General features: G+C 31.4%; 8 protein-coding genes across 8 annotated transcripts; 3 read left to right on the top strand and 5 right to left on the bottom strand.

Annotated features, from left to right (window-relative positions):
• Window positions 1-1,290: 1,290 nt before the first annotated feature.
• Window positions 1,291-4,641, bottom strand: CPA2 (carbamoyl-phosphate synthase (glutamine-hydrolyzing) CPA2; the record flags this gene model as incomplete). Its single annotated transcript, XM_064860148.1, has 1 exon — window positions 1,291-4,641. The coding sequence occupies one exon, from the start codon at window positions 4,639-4,641 to the stop codon at window positions 1,291-1,293; it is 3,351 nt and encodes a 1,116-aa protein (XP_064712809.1).
• Window positions 4,642-6,685: 2,044 nt separating this feature from the next.
• Window positions 6,686-7,276, top strand: PWA37_003624 (uncharacterized protein; the record flags this gene model as incomplete). The annotated part of the gene is made up of 1 exon (XM_064860147.1): window positions 6,686-7,276. The coding sequence occupies one exon, from the start codon at window positions 6,686-6,688 to the stop codon at window positions 7,274-7,276; it is 591 nt and encodes a 196-aa protein (XP_064712808.1).
• Window positions 7,277-7,656: 380 nt separating this feature from the next.
• On the top strand, window positions 7,657-9,837 carry YMR1 (phosphatidylinositol-3-phosphatase YMR1; the record flags this gene model as incomplete). The annotated part of the gene is made up of 1 exon (XM_064860146.1): window positions 7,657-9,837. One exon carries the CDS (start codon window positions 7,657-7,659, stop codon window positions 9,835-9,837), a length of 2,181 nt encoding a protein of 726 aa, XP_064712807.1.
• A 223-nt stretch (window positions 9,838-10,060) lies between these two features.
• On the bottom strand, window positions 10,061-10,957 carry PXP2 (Pxp2p; the record flags this gene model as incomplete). The annotated part of the gene is made up of 1 exon (XM_064860145.1): window positions 10,061-10,957. One exon carries the CDS (start codon window positions 10,955-10,957, stop codon window positions 10,061-10,063), a length of 897 nt encoding a protein of 298 aa, XP_064712806.1.
• Window positions 10,958-11,510: 553 nt separating this feature from the next.
• On the top strand, window positions 11,511-12,158 carry NNF1 (MIND complex subunit NNF1; the record flags this gene model as incomplete). Its single annotated transcript, XM_064860144.1, has 1 exon — window positions 11,511-12,158. One exon carries the CDS (start codon window positions 11,511-11,513, stop codon window positions 12,156-12,158), a length of 648 nt encoding a protein of 215 aa, XP_064712805.1.
• Window positions 12,159-12,683: 525 nt separating this feature from the next.
• PWA37_003620 (uncharacterized protein) lies at window positions 12,684-14,696 on the bottom strand (the record flags this gene model as incomplete). The annotated part of the gene is made up of 1 exon (XM_064860143.1): window positions 12,684-14,696. The coding sequence occupies one exon, from the start codon at window positions 14,694-14,696 to the stop codon at window positions 12,684-12,686; it is 2,013 nt and encodes a 670-aa protein (XP_064712804.1).
• A 928-nt stretch (window positions 14,697-15,624) lies between these two features.
• Window positions 15,625-16,374, bottom strand: RSM7 (mitochondrial 37S ribosomal protein uS7m RSM7; the record flags this gene model as incomplete). The annotated part of the gene is made up of 1 exon (XM_064860142.1): window positions 15,625-16,374. One exon carries the CDS (start codon window positions 16,372-16,374, stop codon window positions 15,625-15,627), a length of 750 nt encoding a protein of 249 aa, XP_064712803.1.
• A 618-nt stretch (window positions 16,375-16,992) lies between these two features.
• Window positions 16,993-17,889, bottom strand: TDA4 (Tda4p; the record flags this gene model as incomplete). Its single annotated transcript, XM_064860141.1, has 1 exon — window positions 16,993-17,889. One exon carries the CDS (start codon window positions 17,887-17,889, stop codon window positions 16,993-16,995), a length of 897 nt encoding a protein of 298 aa, XP_064712802.1.
• Window positions 17,890-18,516: the final 627 nt, after the last annotated feature.

The following is an 18,516-nucleotide window of genomic DNA, read 5'->3' as shown; positions in this document are numbered from 1 at the left end:
AGACTAAAGAAAAAAAAAAGAAAGAAATAGAAGTTTTTTCATTTAGATTATGTAACACAAAATTAATGCAGGCTACAATTTAACACCATTATGTTAAACAATACAGTTATTATTTTAGATAAAAACTAATTTTTTTTTTTATCCCTTCCGCTTTTACATTATTTACTTTTATTTATTGTCTTTCTCCTCCTTTTTTATGTTTTCTTTTTTTTTTTTTAAACGAATAAGATTTTTTGGCAAACAAAAATAAAAAAAAAAACAAAAAAAAAATAATAAAGAAGAAAAAGTAAAACTCCGAATATAGAATATGAAAATATTTTGCGGAAAAATTATTATCCCTTTTTATTGTTATTAACACTTTTTTATAGTAGGGGTAAAAAAAGAAAAGAATGTTCCATGGTTTTTCTATGTTATTGTGTTTTTCTTCTGTTTTGTTATGGGTTACTTAATATTTTGGTAAACGATGAATAAGGGATATTATTATTATTTTCCTATGACTAATCACACACTCATATCCTAAAAAATAATAATAAAAAAAAAAGATTCAGTAATACTATCAGCAGACTACATGCTGGTGTATTATAAGGGTGCTTATTATCTTAATATTGTGAGACAACGTTAGCATTTTGATCTTTGTATTGCTATTGTTGATTTCATAGTGTTTTGGAAGAGTTCTTGCATGAGAATTCCTGGACCACTTAAAATATGAGGTGATTATTTTATGCAAAGGCTTATTTCTAACTAATGTGATTACAAAAAAAATTTATATACATTACTTTATTTTAAGATATAGAAATTTTAAAGGTGGGGAATAATAAGTTATATGTTATAACGGAACATTATGAACCGCTATTTTATAAGAAATCACTCACTGTATTAGATGATACAAATTTGATATCCAAGACCATATGTCGTGTATATAAAGTGTTGGGTAAAAGAAATTATTTGTAGTTTTTATATCTTGACCACTTTTATAATTATCTAAAAGCTAATTTGCAGAAAAAAACTTTCACAAAATGTTTATTAGGTCTGAGTAATGTCTCAAAACAGGAACATTTAAAATCTCCTTGATCAAAATATTTGTTATTATATGGATTTTTATTATTGTTTTACACACTAAATCTATAGCGTTGATATATAATACATAATATACGGTGAAGATTTGTATTACACCTATAATGTAAGTTTCATAAAAGATATTTAAGAAGTCTTTTTGCTGAGTACCTCCCTCTAACTATAATAATAATAGTAGTAGTAATTACACAATTCCCATAATTCCCCTCTAAATTATTAGTTGGTTCTATGACCAACATATTCCTCCCAGGTATGAACTTCGTTTGGAATTATAATTTTGTCAGAATTCAAAGCTGCTAATTTGTCTTTAATATGTGTATTCACAGCCTTAGCAAACAAGATAGCAGTCTTTGGCTCATTGAATAATGGAATGGCGAAATCAATTGCGTTTCTTCTCATTTGATAATCTAAATCATCTGTGCTTTCTGCTCTTTTTGATGCTAAGTTGAATACCGTCTTAATATCATACTCTTGGAATAATGTACGCAATTTTCTCTTATCGTTCTTTGGGAATTCGATTATCTTAATCTCATAATTCGACCCGATATATTTCTTTAAGTATTGCTTGGCCTCTTCCGTGGTAACATATAATTTATAGTCTAATGGGGCAATCAATTTGGCAATAGTGCCTAAAGCTTCTTTAGTTAAGTCACCACCAAACAAGATGCCGCAAGGTGGAAGTGGAACTTGAAAATTCATTGTGCTCTGAATAGCAGTCCAGTAACTCTCGATTTCATCTCTACCAAAGGAGGCAACTTCACCAGTAGACGCCATCTCTACACCAAGGAATGGATCGGCACCAGCTAATCTTGTAAATGAAAATTGAGGAACCTTTGTGGCTACATAGTCATATTTCTTATCCATCATCAAATCAACAGGTTCTAGAACATATTCACCACCAAGAAAAGCTCTAACGGCAACATCAATAAAGTTTACACCAAGAACTTTAGATACAAATGGGAATGATCTTGAAGCTCTAATGTTACATTCAATAACCTTCAATGGTTTGTCACCATCTTTAATAATTTGCATGTTGAATGGACCAGTAATGTTCCATGCTTTAGCAACCCTGTCAGCAATACTCTTCAATTCTAATTTAACTTTATCAGATAGATGTTGTGGTGGTAAAACTAAAGAGGCATCACCAGAATGGACACCAGCATTCTCAATATGTTCTGAAATGGCATGAACTAATACCTTACCTTGGTAAGCAACTGCGTCAACATCAATTTCTTGTGCACCTTGAATAAATTTAGACATAACAACTGGATGTTCCTGAGAGACATCGGAGGCTAAAGTCAGTTTAGCTTCTAATTCAGATTCATCTGTAACAACACTCATGGCAGCACCAGATAGGACATATGATGGTCTGATTAATACTGGGTATTTAACACGGTTTGCAAACTCTTTTGCCTCTTCAACAGAGGTTAATTCTTTCCATTCTGGTTGACTGATATTAATGGAATCTAGAATTGTGGAGAATTTGTGTCTATTTTCTGCTCTATCAATGTCAACTGGACTAGTACCTAAAATCTTACAACCGTTATTCAATAGAGGTAAAGCAATGTTTTGTGGCAATTGACCACCAACTGAAATGATACAACCTTCACTATTTTCCAATTCATATATATCCATAACTCTTTCGTAGGATAATTCTTCAAAATATAGTCTATCAACTTCGTCGAAATCGGTGGAGACAGTTTCTGGATTGTAATTAATCATAATTGTTTTCTTACCTGCATTTCTTAAAGCTTTTGCTGTGTTGACGGCACACCAGTCAAATTCGACTGAGGAACCGATACGGTAAACACCAGAACCAAGAACTAACATACCATGGTCATTAAAGTCAACATCGCTCTTAACAGCATTGTATGTGGTGTATAAATAATTGGTAGAAGCAGGGAATTCAGCTGCTAAAGTGTCAATTCTTTTAACAAATGGAACAATATTCATTGATTTTCTCAATGCTCTCACATCAAATTCACTGTATTTATAATTTGAATCAATACAATATGCAATTTGTTTATCTGAGAAACCTAATTTTTTGGCTCTAATCAATAAACTTTTATCTAATTGTTGTAAATCGTTGACTGCCTGTAATTCCTTGTACATATTTACGATATTCATACACTTGAAAAGGAACCATTTATCTATTTTACTTAATTCATGTACTCTTTCCACAGAGTAGCCTTCATGCAGAAGTGCTTGACCGATGGCAAATACTCTTCTATCGGTTGGTTCAGCTAAGGCTTTGTCTAAGTTAGCCCCAAATTCATTCGAACCTTGGAAACCTAAAACAGTTGGATCAGTTTGTCTTAAAGCTTTTTGGAATGCTTCTTCATAATTTCTACCAATTGCCATAACTTCCCCAACAGATTTCATGGAGGAACCAATGGATCTATCAACGTACTGGAACTTGGATAAATCCCATTTTGGAACCTTTGCAACAATATAATCTAGAGATGGCTCAAAATTGGCCACAGTTGTCTTAGTAATTGGATTTGGTAGTTCTGGTAGGGTGTAACCCAAGGCAATCTTAGCAGCAGTATAGGCTAACGGATAACCTGTAGCCTTTGAGGCTAATGCAGAAGAACGAGACAAACGAGCGTTAACCTCGATAACCCTATAATCTAAACCATCAGGTTGTAAAGCGTATTGGACGTTACATTCACCGATAACACCCAGATGTCTGATAATCTTGATTGCAGCAGATCTTAACATATGATATTCTTCATCGGATAAAGTCTGTGAAGGAGCAAAAACAATAGAATCACCGGTATGAACACCTAATGGATCAAAATTTTCCATGTTGCAGACAGTAATACAGTTTCCTACTCTATCCCTAACGACTTCGTACTCAACTTCCTTCCAACCTTTAAGAGATTTTTCCACTAAGATTTGTGGGGCTAACGATAATGATTGTGACGCAAGTTGTTTCATTTCATCTGCATTATTTGCAAAACCAGAACCTAACCCACCTAGGGCATAAGCAGATCTGACAATGACAGGATATTTAACGGATTCTGCAGCTTGTAATGCTTCATCAACAGTCTCACAAGCAATGGATTCAGCAATTGGGATGTTGATTTCTTTTAAAGCTTGTGCAAAAAGGTCTCTATCTTCTGATGTAACTAAGGTTTTAATTGGTGTACCTAGGACTTTAACATTATACTTCTTTAAAATACCGTCTTGATCTAATTTGACACCACAGTTTAACCCAGTTTGACCACCAAAGGTCAATAGGATTCCGTCAGGTCTTTCACGTTCAATTATATATGTTATATATTCTGGTGTAACGGGTAAATAATATATTTTATCAGCTAAAGAATGGGAGGTTTGATTAGTAGCGATATTTGGATTGATTAGTATGGTAGTTTTATTAGCTTCCTTTAAAGCTTTAATAGCTTGTGAGCCGGAATAGTCGAATTCACCTGCTTGACCGATCGAAAGCCCTCCAGATCCAATAATTAATACACTTTTGACATCATCGATTAGTTCTGGGGCATATGTATCACGGTTATTAAAAGTTGAAATTGTGGGAGTGGTAGATTTATATATAGAAGTCATTGCTGTCGTATATGTAATAAAGAGGAGCAAAAATAAAAAAAAAGAAAAAAGAAAAAGAAAAAAGGAAGACGTAAGTTATTGAACACTTGGTATTAGCTAAAACAGTTTAGTCTATTTAGACACAAAAGAAGTAGGATAGGTGGGTGATAAATAATAAAGAAAGATATTTTAAAATTCTTTTTTTTTTTTTGAAAAGAAAGATAGTCCTATATCGAGAATGTTATGTGTTTTAGTATTTCTAAGCCATAGTATTTATATATACAGCAAGAAATGAGGAGGAGAAAATGTGACAGTATTGAGTATTGGAAGAGTCATGACATCACCAAAGACAAAAGCATTAAAACATAGATACTAAAATATTAAATGAGTCAAAGGAGAGAACAGCTAATTTTTATGGAAGACATATCAAACAGGGAAAAGTAAATAAATACAAAGATCACACTCGATGCCCTTCCTTTAGGTTTCAAACAAGTTACAATGTTTCCCACAATAGCCACCCTATGAAGAACACAAACAAAATTGAAAAACGTTCGAGCGACAGGAACTGAAGACAATGGGAAAAAAAAAATACTTATCGAGAGTATCACACAGCAAGAAAGAGGGAAAAACACAAAAACAAAACAAAAAAGAAACTCTTTTGTTTGGATCGTTTTTTGTGTTTTGAATGATTCACGATACATCCGTACATCCGAGTGTATTGAGAACTAGTTTGTTTAGATGATTTTATTGATTCAATATATTGAAGGAAACTGCTGTTTTTAGGAGGGCGTGCTTCCCTTAGGTATCTGGCCATAGTAAAATATTTGCTAACAAGTATACTCTTGAAATTGGAACAAAACGACCAAAATATTTTTCAGAAAAAATAAACTTTTTTATAGAACTTATATACTATGAGACACATCTTTAGTATGTATGGTCTTGGTTAACTCTCTTGTGTTCTGAACTTCCTGGTAAGCTTACTTATTTTTTGGTGTTTAGTTTACCGTTAAGTGCAACAGTTAGAGAATTTCCCTCTATATCTTAGAAAATATGGCCGTTAAGTGCAACTGCTAGAGAGAAAAATTTTTCAAGAAAACAATACTCAAAAAAGACAATAGGCAATATCTATTACCAATGTTTGTACGGCACCGTTAAGTGCAACTGCTGGCGAGATATCATGTTTTTTGTTCTTTTCCGAAAACAAAAGAAAGGAAATATATATCCGGTGTCAAAATAATAAAGAAAGAAAAAGAAGAACAAACAATAGACAAAAATAAAGTTACCATAAAAAACTGCTTTCGTGACAGAAGATAAAATACTCACAGGTTTATTTGAGGGTAATCCAAACAAAGGGCAAACAAATATAAATTGGTATGAAGCCTGTAATATGATAAAACGGGGAGCATCACAAAAAAATAAAGTTAACGTAAAGGTAGGTTGGATATGTGAGGATAATATACACACTCATATATATTTTATTTATGCTACTATACATATTTAAAAAGGGTAATAATTAATGAGTTAAGTAGTCTGAAATTTTTTATTTTAAGATTCTTTATCTGTACCTAATATATAGAGTATTTGTATTTTCTTTTTTTATTTAATCTTTTTAGTGCCATATTATTAATATTGAACTATAAGGCATCTGTAGAATTTACATGTAAAGCCTGAAGACATTGCATTATTTTTCCTAATCAAAAGTCTTGTATCTCCATCCCTTATGTGCAATTGCATATCCCTATATATATATATATATATATGTATAGTAATTATGTCATATTTATAGTAAAATTATTAGGTTACACACTTTTTTTATATTTATCTCTTATACATATATTGTCCTTTTTCGTTTGTGTTGTATTATATATTCTTTTCCTGTTTCTTTTTATCATGTATGATTTTAGTTGAAGAAACACTGAGAATGTAAAAATATTTGGATTCTAATAGTAAAGATTTGTTCAAATAGACAAGCCTAATCACAACAACCTCTGTAAGTTTATATTTCTTTGCCAATAGTTGTTTTCTTTTTTTGGTTTTTTTTATTTTTTGTAAAGAAAGATATACAATGGGCATAAAATTATCTTATTATATCGAATATTTCAACGAAGAAACCGTATCTTTAACTAAAGGTAAAAAAATTTGTGAAATGGAAAATGATGATATTACCCCCCTCCAATCAAGCAACCCCCATTATATAAATAAATTATACCATGAAATAAACTTAATAACTGATCTAAAACAAAATATTAATAGCCCCTCTTACCAACCTTTTTTAAGACAGGATGGAAAGTGCCATATATCTGAAGTTTCAAGCATTTTATACTTAATTTCGTCAAACATAAGAAAGAATCATGATGTTGTCACATTTGGCTGTAAAACATGCAAAACACATCTAGCTACATCCTTGAACATCATATCTAAAGATTTCAGAAGCTCTACAGGTATTGCTTTTTTAATGTCTGGTATTATCAATATTGTTGAAAAGTCTAGTGTCGTTAAACATATGATAACTGGACAGTATCTTATATCTACGATTCTTTGTCATTTATGTAAAAGTATTGTTGGCTGGAAATATTTAAAGGCTCAAAGAAATGATCAAAGATTTAAAGAAGGAATGTACGTATTAGAATCACAAACTGTTACTATAGTAACATAATTAGACCAACTGAATATCATATAACAGACCTACTATTTTATGTACCTTAATATATACATGTTACAGTTCTTTTTAGCAACAATCTATATTCCTCTTTTAATAACAGTAACTATTAGATAGAAACAATTTTGTGATATTATCTTTTTTTTACAATGAGGTAAACTATTTTTTCTATATTTCAAACATTTTGAGAATAGATAAAAATACTAAAAGTCAAAAAGAAAGTACACTAAAGAATAGGGATTATGGATGAAACCAACTAATTATCATAGAGCCACTAATTTACAACCTATATAAATCTATCACACTTCATGTCTGTCATATAGTTCTTTTAATTTGTCTTCTTTTTAACCAAAATTTCCTTTACTTCTGATTTCATCATGGAGTATATTAAGATTGCCAAGGTTGACAATGTCCTCTTACATAGAAAGGGTAATCCTCTAAAGGGGGCACTCCATTTGACAACCCACCATTTAATCTTTACATCTGATTTGGTATCAAATGAGTTTTGGTTTCCATACCCCATGATTAGTGCTACCTTTAAAAATAGGGGAAGTGCTTTGTTATCTAAATATAATGATAAAATACCCACATCCTCCTTATCAGTAACAAAAGATAAAGATAAGAATTATAGTGACAAGAAAAAAACCACAAACACCCCACTTTTAGAAACTTTGAAATGGTATTCAAATAGAAATATTTGGTCAATGTCAAATGTCAAAATTATTGGAAAAGATTATACGATCTTTTCTCTAGATTTTGTTAACCAGAATGATGTAAATGACGTTTTTGATACTTTAATGAGATTGACTGTCTTACCAAATGTGACAAACTTATATGCATTCATATATCAACCAAATGATAAAGAGATGAAATTTAATAGTTGGGAGATATATGGCCCTGAATCTGAATTCAAAAGACAAGGAATTAGATTTGATTTTGATTCGTGTCCTTGGAGAATTTCCAATATAAATCAAGATTATAAATTTTGTCCCAGTTACCCTAACAAAATTGTGGTTCCCAAAATGGTGTCTGATACCATATTGAGTTATGCAAGTAAATATAGATCAAAGAATAGAATTCCAGCTTTATGTTATTTCTATAAAAAAACAAATAGTTCTATTAGTCGATGTAGCCAGCCATTGCCTGGCATAACTAAACAGAGATCATTACAAGATGAAACATTGGTAAAAACATTGTTTCAGTGTTGCAGTAATGGCTCCGAAGAACATAAATCTACACCGATTTTGCAAAAACGTGGACTTATTGTAGATGCAAGGCCAATGACGAATGCTATTGCACAGACTGCCCTTGGAGGTGGTACCGAGTCCAAAGACAGTTATAACTGTGAAAGAATATTTTTAGGGATAGATAATATTCATGTAATGTCCGATACAATGACCACTTTTACCGAATCATTTTTAACTGATACTGATGTGAATAAGGATTTATCGCCATCCATGATTCACAAAAAAGCACATCATTGGATGAAATCAGTTAAATTAATACTAGCCAGTGTTGATAAACTTACAAAAGCTATGATTTTTAATAGTGAGAACCTTTTAATACACTGTTCTGATGGGTGGGACAGGACACCGCAGGTGTGTTCTCTAATACAATTATGTTTAGATCCCTATTTTAGAACTCTTGAAGGGTTTATGGTTTTGATAGAAAAAGATTGGATCTCATTTGGACATAAATTCATGGAAAGATCCGGTCATTTAAGTTCTACAGAAGTATTTCATGATAATACAGTAGATTTCAAGACCACTATCACAAATCATACAACTGATCTCTTGTTTGGAAAAGAAAAAACCAGTTATTATTCCGAGAACTTTAATTCATTTTTAAAAGGTCCAGCGTATTGTGAAAATAACAATGATATGAGTCCTAGTTTTGGTAACACAATTTCTAACAGTTTTTCTGCTATTTCATCTTCAGGTCAAAAAATATCAGGGGTTCAAAATACAGTTACTAATCACTGGACCACAAACTTTCAAAAAACCATTCAAAAGAGAACACTTAAGTTCACATCCCCAATATTTCAACAATTCCTTGATTGTGTTTATCAATTACTAAATCAAAATCCAAAAAGTTTTGAATTCAACGAAAGGTTCCTAAGAAGATTAGTTTACCATTTATATTCTTGCCAGTATGGAACATTTTTATTTGATTGCGAGCAAGAGATGGAAAAATATAATGCAAGAAATCAAACAAAAAGTGTATGGGATTATTTTAAATCAAAAAGAGAAGACTTCTTAAATACCTCTTATATTCCTATAACAACACCAAAAGCTGGAAGTACTAAAGCTAATTCCAATGAAATAGAAGATTGGATCCAGCCCGACTTGAACAAAGTTAAATGGTGGTGGCAGTTGTATGGAAGAAAAGATAATGAAATGAATATCGTTCTAGATGGTACCTTTAAGAAGTGGAAATTGGATAAAGGTTCTTCAAGAGACATTATACAAGATGAAAAAGACAAACTTAATACCAATTATAATTTTTTAAATCAGACAAAGGATTTATTATCATCTTTTAATATATTAGGTAGAAAATAGTTATTTTGTGGAGCAGAAGAACATACCTATTTTTTCTTTTCAAAAGTATAAACTAATAAAATAATGCCGAAAAATTGTCGAATATAAAGTATATAATATATCTGGATGTGTAATTGGGAGTATGCGAAACTCTTCAATTAAAAAAACACTGTAATGCATAAATAAACTCTATGCAAAAACCAACTTCTATGATGTTAAAGAAAGCGAAGTTGATTCTCTTATATTATTTAGTATTTATGAGCAATTTTTTAGGTTTTAATTTTACAACACCATCTGTCCATTTAATTCCACACCATTCAGATACTAAAATTGCCAAGGTTCTTACAGCTTCAACACTTTCATAATCACACCCAACGTTGAGTGCACCTCTTAAATGACCCTTTAATTGAGGATTGACATCTTGAGGAACCAAAGATGCAATGACAACCATACTTGTTTCTGGTGATGAGAGGATTTTATCATAAGAAAATAAAGGTCCATAACAATGAACTAATGTATAATACCATAAATCAGGATAGGAAGAATGCAAATTATTCACCACTCTATTAGAGACTTTATTATAGATGTAATTCCATTGTTGAAGACCTCTGTGGACGATATTTACTTGATCCTTTTTATTCCCCACCATTTTCCTTAATGTATCAGGACACGGTATTTCATCTCTTACAGCCGCTTCCCACGCATCAATCTGAGTAGATTTAGAACGTAGCTTTGAAGGGGTATATTCTTTTAAGGCATGTAATCCATTAATAGCTCTAGGTAACCCGGCTAGAGGCCCCGTCTTTAATAACGCTTCTCTTAATTTTTTGGTAACCATAGCTTGCTGTTCTGTTGGGAATTCATATTCTTTTTCAATAGCTTGTCTCCTTTGTGCTGGATCATAGTAGTTTAACAATTCTATTGTTCTGTGTGCTAGCGTAACATAATACTTATCAGCATCCTTGGCAGTTAATTGCATAGCATAATGGTATACTTTAGGAATTTCTTGAGGGTAATTAGCAACACTTAATGTGGCAGCTGCAACTAAGTACCAAATGTTTTTTAGTTTAGGATGGAATTGATACAATTGTAAAAGTCTTTGTTGATTCAATAAACTGGTGATTTTTCCTGAAGAATTCATTTATAATTTATAAAACACAATAGATATTATAATAATATACAATATTTATTCCTCTAATAGTAATATTACACTTTGTTACTGTTATAATAATAGCAGATGTCTCTAATTTCCTTTTTCTTTTTTCTTTTTTGTTTTATTTTTTTAGAGTCTATACCTTTTATCTTAATATGTAACAATTGTGAAATGACTTGTGACTAGTACTCTTTTACTATTACAATAACAGATTATGCAAATAACTATATAGATGCCATAAAATGGCTAGTTAGTTGTTTTTTACAAAAAATTTCCTGTTGATACGTTATAAGCCATTTTAATCTTTAATTTTTTTTTTATCTATTTATTTTTCTTTTCCAAAAATATCACATGTGAAATAATTAAATCAAGCAATCCAACAAAAATAAAAAGAAGAACGAAACAATTAGATCAAAAAAAACAAATAGGTAAAACAAAAAATATTGTATGTGTAAAATTAGGTTCAACATCAAGTAAATGTGAGTGCCTTGTAGTTAGCCACATATCGATATATGAATATATATACCATCATATTTTAGTCATGGTTCAAGAAACAACAAATGTACAAAAAATACGGTTTTTAAGATTAAATCAGGTGTTTGATAGGGCACTAAAACAGTCATTGGTGAAATTTCAGGACTGGGAAAAATTCAGCTCTTGTTTTCCCACATACTCCAAAACAAAGGACGGCATTACTCATTTAATGAATTGCCAGAAACAAGTTGTTCAATTCTGGATAGGTTTAAATCATAAAGAATTTGAAGAATTGTTAGTGGACCGTCAAGTAAAAGAGAAATTAGATGAGTTAGATGAGTTATTATCAGAAGCTAATACTAGATTGGAGTATAAAATAAATAATGAAAGCAATGATGAGAAAGAGAAAGATAGTGATATTATGGATAGACCAATAAGCGAACTGACCCCCAATGAACTTCTAGATTGTAATCTATATACTGAGAGGCAAGGTGCCATCGAAAAGTTAGATGAAAGATTAAAGAAAGTTAGAAATATTAATGAGGGGCTTTTACAGGAGATAATGCAGTTAGAAACCGACGTTAAAAAAGATATTAAAGAAATAGATGACACTTATTCACGATTTTTTGGCCAAAAGATACTAGACGCTCCAGATAAAGAATTGACAGAGGGTTTACATGATATGCTAATACAAGAAGGAGAGTACAACAGGTAACATAATCTATAGTTATAATTCTAGCAATAAAAGACATGGGACTTTAATTTTTCAAACTGGAAAACAGAATGACGAATAAGGAAAAATCCAGTATAAGAAATCACATCTGATGAAGAAAAAAAGGAAGATAAACAGAACATTCACTCCTTAGTTTATCTTAATGGACGATAGAAATGGTCACCTTTTTGAAGTATAAAATTGTATCAAGACTATATGTAACCTGGAAACATTCAATATTTATAGTATGATAAAGGGTATCTTGATTTTATAATAATGCTTACATCTATATTTTATAAAGTAAATAAAATTCTATAAAAATGTTATCAAGTGGCACATACACAGCACTCCACACTGACTTTATTGTTGAACTATTCGTTCGACTAATCTGAAACCAAACTTCAACTCAATTACGTCTAGTAAGAGGAACATCCATTAGTATTTAATTTAGCTTGTCTCGTGTCACTCTACATTTTTCTACAAGAAAAAATTCATCAAACCTTTTCTATTAGTGTATTGTATTGATAATTAATTGTTAACCACTTTTTCTTCATATTCTTTGAAAATATTGTTTAAATTCTCCAATTCCTTTCGTAAATTTTCTACTGTTATTTCTTCTATTTCAAAATCTTTCTTAGATTGGTTTAGTAATTCTACTTTTGCTTTAACCTCTTCTTCCTTAGCTTTTATTTTTGGTTGTAATATTGTGGTCGTCGATTTCATAGTGTAAATATCCTTTTTCACTTTTTCGTTTTGTTCATCACAATCCTTAACTTCTTCATCTAAAATTGTTAATTTTGCTTCCATTGCATGATAGTTACCTTCAGCAACAGCTAATTGTCTTTTCAATTGTTCTGAATTTTTTTTTGTTGTAGCTATAGTTTGTTCCATTTTTGCTATTCTTGCGGTGCTCTGCTGTATGGAATCATTTATACCGTTCAATTTGCTAACCAAGGAATCTTCAATCTCTTCTAATTTATGTAATTGTGATTTACACTGACTTTCAGTGATACTAATCTCTTCCAACTGTTTATTAGCTTCTTCGATTTGTTCTTTTAATTTTGAAATATTTTGTTTCTTTATTTCAATCTCCTTCATCGTTTTTGTTTGTTCTTGTTCAGCCTCTTTCAGTTTCTTCTCAATACTAGAGTTTGTTTGGATATTAGATAAAGTAATTCCAAGGCCTGAAGTGGTTTCTTTCCCCATACACAGAGTTGCTGATTCCGCATATTTCTTAGCCAACTTTTCCACAGATTCCAACAATTCATGTGGAAGTTTATAAGGTAAATTTGTTCTAGTCACTCTAACTCTTTGGATCAAAAACATGGCAATAATAAATTCTTTTTTATTTAAAGTACCAGTCTTGTTCATATCAACCAAATCCCAAACATTTGCTAAAGTGTCTCTAGTTAAACCAGATTTCATGAAAAATGGAACTAAAATATGTGGACCTAATTCTTTTGCTTTATTTCTATCTAAACTAGCGAAAGTGTTTTGGAAACTTTTATACTGGTTAGATTGAATCTCCCATGAATTTTCAGATAAACTGACTAACGGGGTGAAAGGTGATAAGAATGCATTATTATTTGAATTACGTGACGATATAGAGGACCCACTTATTGTTCTTGTAATTACTGGAGACTCTGTTCTTTGACTACTATTATTTGATAAAGTTGGAGAGTAGTGACGGGAGGAACGTCTAGAGGTGGATGTGACAGATCTATGGGAAGAGGACCTAGAAGGAGAATTGGGTGCTGCGGATGAAGAATTCAAAGAAGAAGGGGAAGAAGAAGAAGTGGTAGTAATAGTAGTAATAGGGGTAGACGAACGGGAGGATTGTAAAGTAGAATTAGACGTTGGCAAACCAGTAGATACCCATAATTTTCTGGATATTTTTTTGGGAACAGGATCCATTAATGGGTTTTGGGACAATCTCAAGCCAATCAAATGCATCGCCATTATGAACTCATATTTATTCAAAAACCCATCTTGTTCTCTATCACATAAAAACCAAATATCACCCAATACATCTGTGGGCAAATTAGCTTTTATAAAGATAGCTCTAGCCTTATCTCCAGGTAACAATTGTTGTCCAGCTGTGGTCCTGTCAAATAATTGGGAGAACCTAGACACATCACTATTAGAGATTAAAGGTAGTGGTACTGATTTGATATTATCACTCCTTCTATGTCTTTGTCTATTATTACTATTATTATCTGGTAAATTAAATTGAACAATTTTAGTAACGGGGAAATCATAGAGAGAAGAAGTTATTGGTACAGAGGGTGTTGCTGACAAATGAGATATGCATCTAATTAAAGCACAAAACTCTTTAAATATAAGAAAACCTTTCCCATCTAAGTCTACAAGAGACCAAATTTGTCCAAGTTGTCTACCAGACAATCCAGTTTGTTCCAAGAACGGTTTTGCAACATCTGCAGTAACCACGTTTGTGCGATCTGGATCTAGTGCTTTGAAATAACGTCTATAAACCTCATTTTCTTCCTTCGTTAAAGGGACTTTTAACTTGACCTCTACCATGAATGATTTATGCTATTTTCTTCCTGTATATTGTTATATTATGACTAGATTCAGTTTCTAAAAAGTTATAGGAACATCCTATATGATATCAATATAAAAGAACGCAAAAATAAAGTAAAAAACAAAGTTAAAGAAGAATGGATAAAAAAAAAAGAATGAGAAAAAGAGAGAGAAAGGAATCAGACAAGATGAGGTTTACAAGGGATATATAACAAGGAATTTTTCAAAAAAAAAAACATACTTTATAGAGAACAAATTGACGTACCTCTGATATCACATCTTATTGGTGCCCATACCAATACCAATGCCAATATCAAAAAAAAAACCAGAAAAGGTATTGCCATGTCAAAATCCACTGTCAATTCATCGAGAAAGTCATCGCACGGATTACCCAAAACGGCAAAGAAATAGAAAAACAGGAAAAAAACAACAAAAAATCTCAATTCCGGCTGTTTGGCTATTACCCGATTCGGTTATCTCATAGGAGTTTCGGTCCCAAGAAAATTTACACTCAAACAAAGTTTTACGTCACAGAACGTCTGTACCTTTGTCTACATTACGTATTAGATATTTCATAGTGAGGTTATGCACCCAGTACATAGTTAAACATGCAGGTTTTTCTAGATCATATGGTAGAAATAACCCAAAATCAAACAAACAAACAAATAACAGCAGAGCTTTTCTAGTAGCTGTGATGTTTTATTTTATTTTATTTGAATATTTATGGATTAAGATATTTTATTATATATATATATATATATGTACAAGTTGTGCAGTTCAGCCATTTTAATATATCCATAGACAATTAAATATATACTTTTATCTATATGTAAGGGTGGTACTGTATGAACGCAAAGTAAAAATTAATAAAAAAGGTAAAACGTAATATTCTTATAAATGTCTTCCACTTGTTCATCTATTAATGATGTTATTTCAATTTGATGTAAGCTCTATGTGCAATAGCCATTTTATGAATTTGGTCTCTCTTGTCAAACCCAGATCCAATACCTTTGGATACGGCCACCAATTCTTCTCCTAATCTCACAGCAAAATCGCTTGAAACACGTTTATTAGCACCCTCTACAATCCATTTCCACGCAATTCTATTTCTTTGTCTTTGGTTTAATGGCACAGGAATGACCGCAGATTTAGCCACTTTTGTACTAAAAGTCTTAACAACCATTAATGGCGCCATTTCATCTAAGGATTTCTTCAAAAGTTCCACTGGATCCTTTCTTGTTTGACAATATACAAGATGTAAAGCTCTAGACATAATTCTTTCAGCGACCTGTTTCTTCCCATGACGCATAATCATATTAGTGACATGTTCCAAGACAGGATCCTTACGTAGTGGCAATGGCACATCTTTTAATGCTTCGTATTCTTGGATTTGCTGTTCAGTGGGAGTAAATTCCTCTTCGCCGTTTATGTCGATAGTCTCACTTAATAATAAACTTTTATCTAAACTGTTCTGTCTTAAATTTAAACGCGCTTTACGAATAGTTTGTAACCACTCATTTATATCTTCGTCAGAGAAGGGTTCAGATTTATCTGCCGTTGTCGTTGTTGTCGTTTGAAATCTATTAGAAATTAATGTAGTAGTTGAGAGAAAGGGAAATGTGGTTTTCACTAAGGGGAGAATGGGAAGAGCTTTTGTTGTAGTGGTTAATCTAAACATTATCAATATCCCAACAATATTTCTTTTTTTTTTTTTTTTTTTTTTATCTAGATTGATAAACTCAGTTATTGATATTGTATATGTAATTGCATTAAAATTTCTCCTTCTTTTAAATCTAACCCTTACTGTCTTGTTGATGTTTGTTTTCTTTTGATTATTTTATTTTTTCTTTTTTTTTGTTTTTTTAGTATTTTTTCACCTTTATTTTCTTGCATTGTGAATAAAAAAAATAGTGAAATCAGAAATAATAACAAGGGTAAAAGAAAAAGATACTCACACCTCCAAAAAAAGGAATATCTTTTATGAATATTAACGTGAAATAGAGTTGAATAGCTTTCTACCACGATGAGTACTATTTTCCAACAAACTTAGATTAATACATATGTCTACCAGCCTGTGTATATTCAAGAATGAAAAAAAAAGAGAAAATATACATAATTATGATATTGTGCTATCATAAATATAGAAAAAAATAGTAATACATATTAATATTTGTGGCTACATATGCACATAGATATATTTGTCTTTTTGCCAATATTCTTCCTCAAAATCTTGTAATTTTTCTACAGCTAATACTGTTCTTTTTTTATTTTTATTTTTATTTATTTTTTTGTATATTCACTCTCTTTTCCTATCTTTATCATTAGATGAGTTTGCTAGTTTTTTAGCGATCTTAACCATTTTAGAGAACCAAAACACGTTTAGAGAATTCAAAATAAGCGTGATAATAGCCAAAATTACAGCCAACTGTACCTTCAATGTAGTCATGTCCGATCTATACTTATACATCTGATAGAAATATACGAATTGTGCCAGGTTGCCCCATAAGATTCTCACAGAGAAGAATATAATCATTAATAGGACTCCATTAATCAGATTTAACCAGGTTGGTACTTTAGCAGGTTTCAAATTAGACTTTTTAGATGGTGCCAACATCTGCATGATAAACCAGTTAACGTTAACAAAAGGCGTACTGGCTTCATATAATAAAAATTTGGGGACCCAGACTTGACATACTGGTAACAATGGGACCAAGGAAGCGGCTAGAGCAAAGATGGCGTGGATCAAATATTGAAAACCATAGACTTTGAAATATCTTAAACATACTATTAGATCCCAAATAAAATAACCTGCAGACAATGAAGTCACCATTGAACAGTAATCGTTTTGATACGTGGCGATGTTATAGGATGTTAATGGTAATGTCAATACTGGCCAAAGGATATACAATGATACACATGCCTGGACCATGGAGACTATATGAATATCAAAATCAATCTTCAATTCTTGATCTGCTATCTTAATGTAGCGGTCGCCAAAGACAATCTTGTTAACCAATGGTGCCAAATATGTGGATACGAGCTGATAGAAAATGAAAGAATAAATGATTTCATGTAAATGTAATAAGTAATAGTTCTGAGATTTAGGAAACCATGAGTATTTCAACAAAGGATCAACTGTTTGAATGACTTCTATTAACCCAGACATGGTAGTATTATTACTGGTGATTGTCATGATGAATAAAGATATGGTTAGTCTAGTAGAGTCGATTCAACCTTTTTATTTAACACATTCAAAAAAAAAACAAGCTAGAAGTGGTCCTAATATTTCATTGTAATTCAATATCACCAAAAATAAACAAATAAGTATATATATACGCACATATATATATATATATATATAAGTATTCTAAGGTGACTAGATTATTATTCTCGAATTTATTGTTAGTATAATATATTTCACTAAACAATACCAGAAAAAGCAAAACCAAGAAAAAGAATATTATTATTATTTTTTTTTTCCTCTTTCTTTCGTATTTAGTTTCAATTGGCTTGACGTTTTTCAAAAAGAGTGATTTTTGTTGAGAATGAGAAGGTTGAAAGATAGGAAGAGATGAGGGTGGTGGTAGTAGTAGAGAGATGGTCACAGACATGAAACATTATTAAGAAAAAAAAGAGAGGATAGGAAACACATAAGAATTACAGTCTTTCAAAGGAAGAGAAATAACAAGTTTAAGCCCAAACCGAAACATAGACTTAAAGGCAAGAGCCTAGAAAGAACAAACAAACGAACAAAACGCATCAAGACACAATGTGTCTATGCGGACGGGACACATAATATGGACCACAGGCTGCTATTGAT

The sequence above is a fragment of the Arxiozyma heterogenica genome, assembly GCF_036370985.1.
Source record: "Arxiozyma heterogenica strain weizmannii chromosome Unknown scaffold_30, whole genome shotgun sequence".
NCBI classification, from domain to species: Eukaryota; Fungi; Ascomycota; class Saccharomycetes; order Saccharomycetales; family Saccharomycetaceae; genus Arxiozyma; species Arxiozyma heterogenica.
This window is presented reverse-complemented; position numbering and strand designations above follow the sequence as displayed.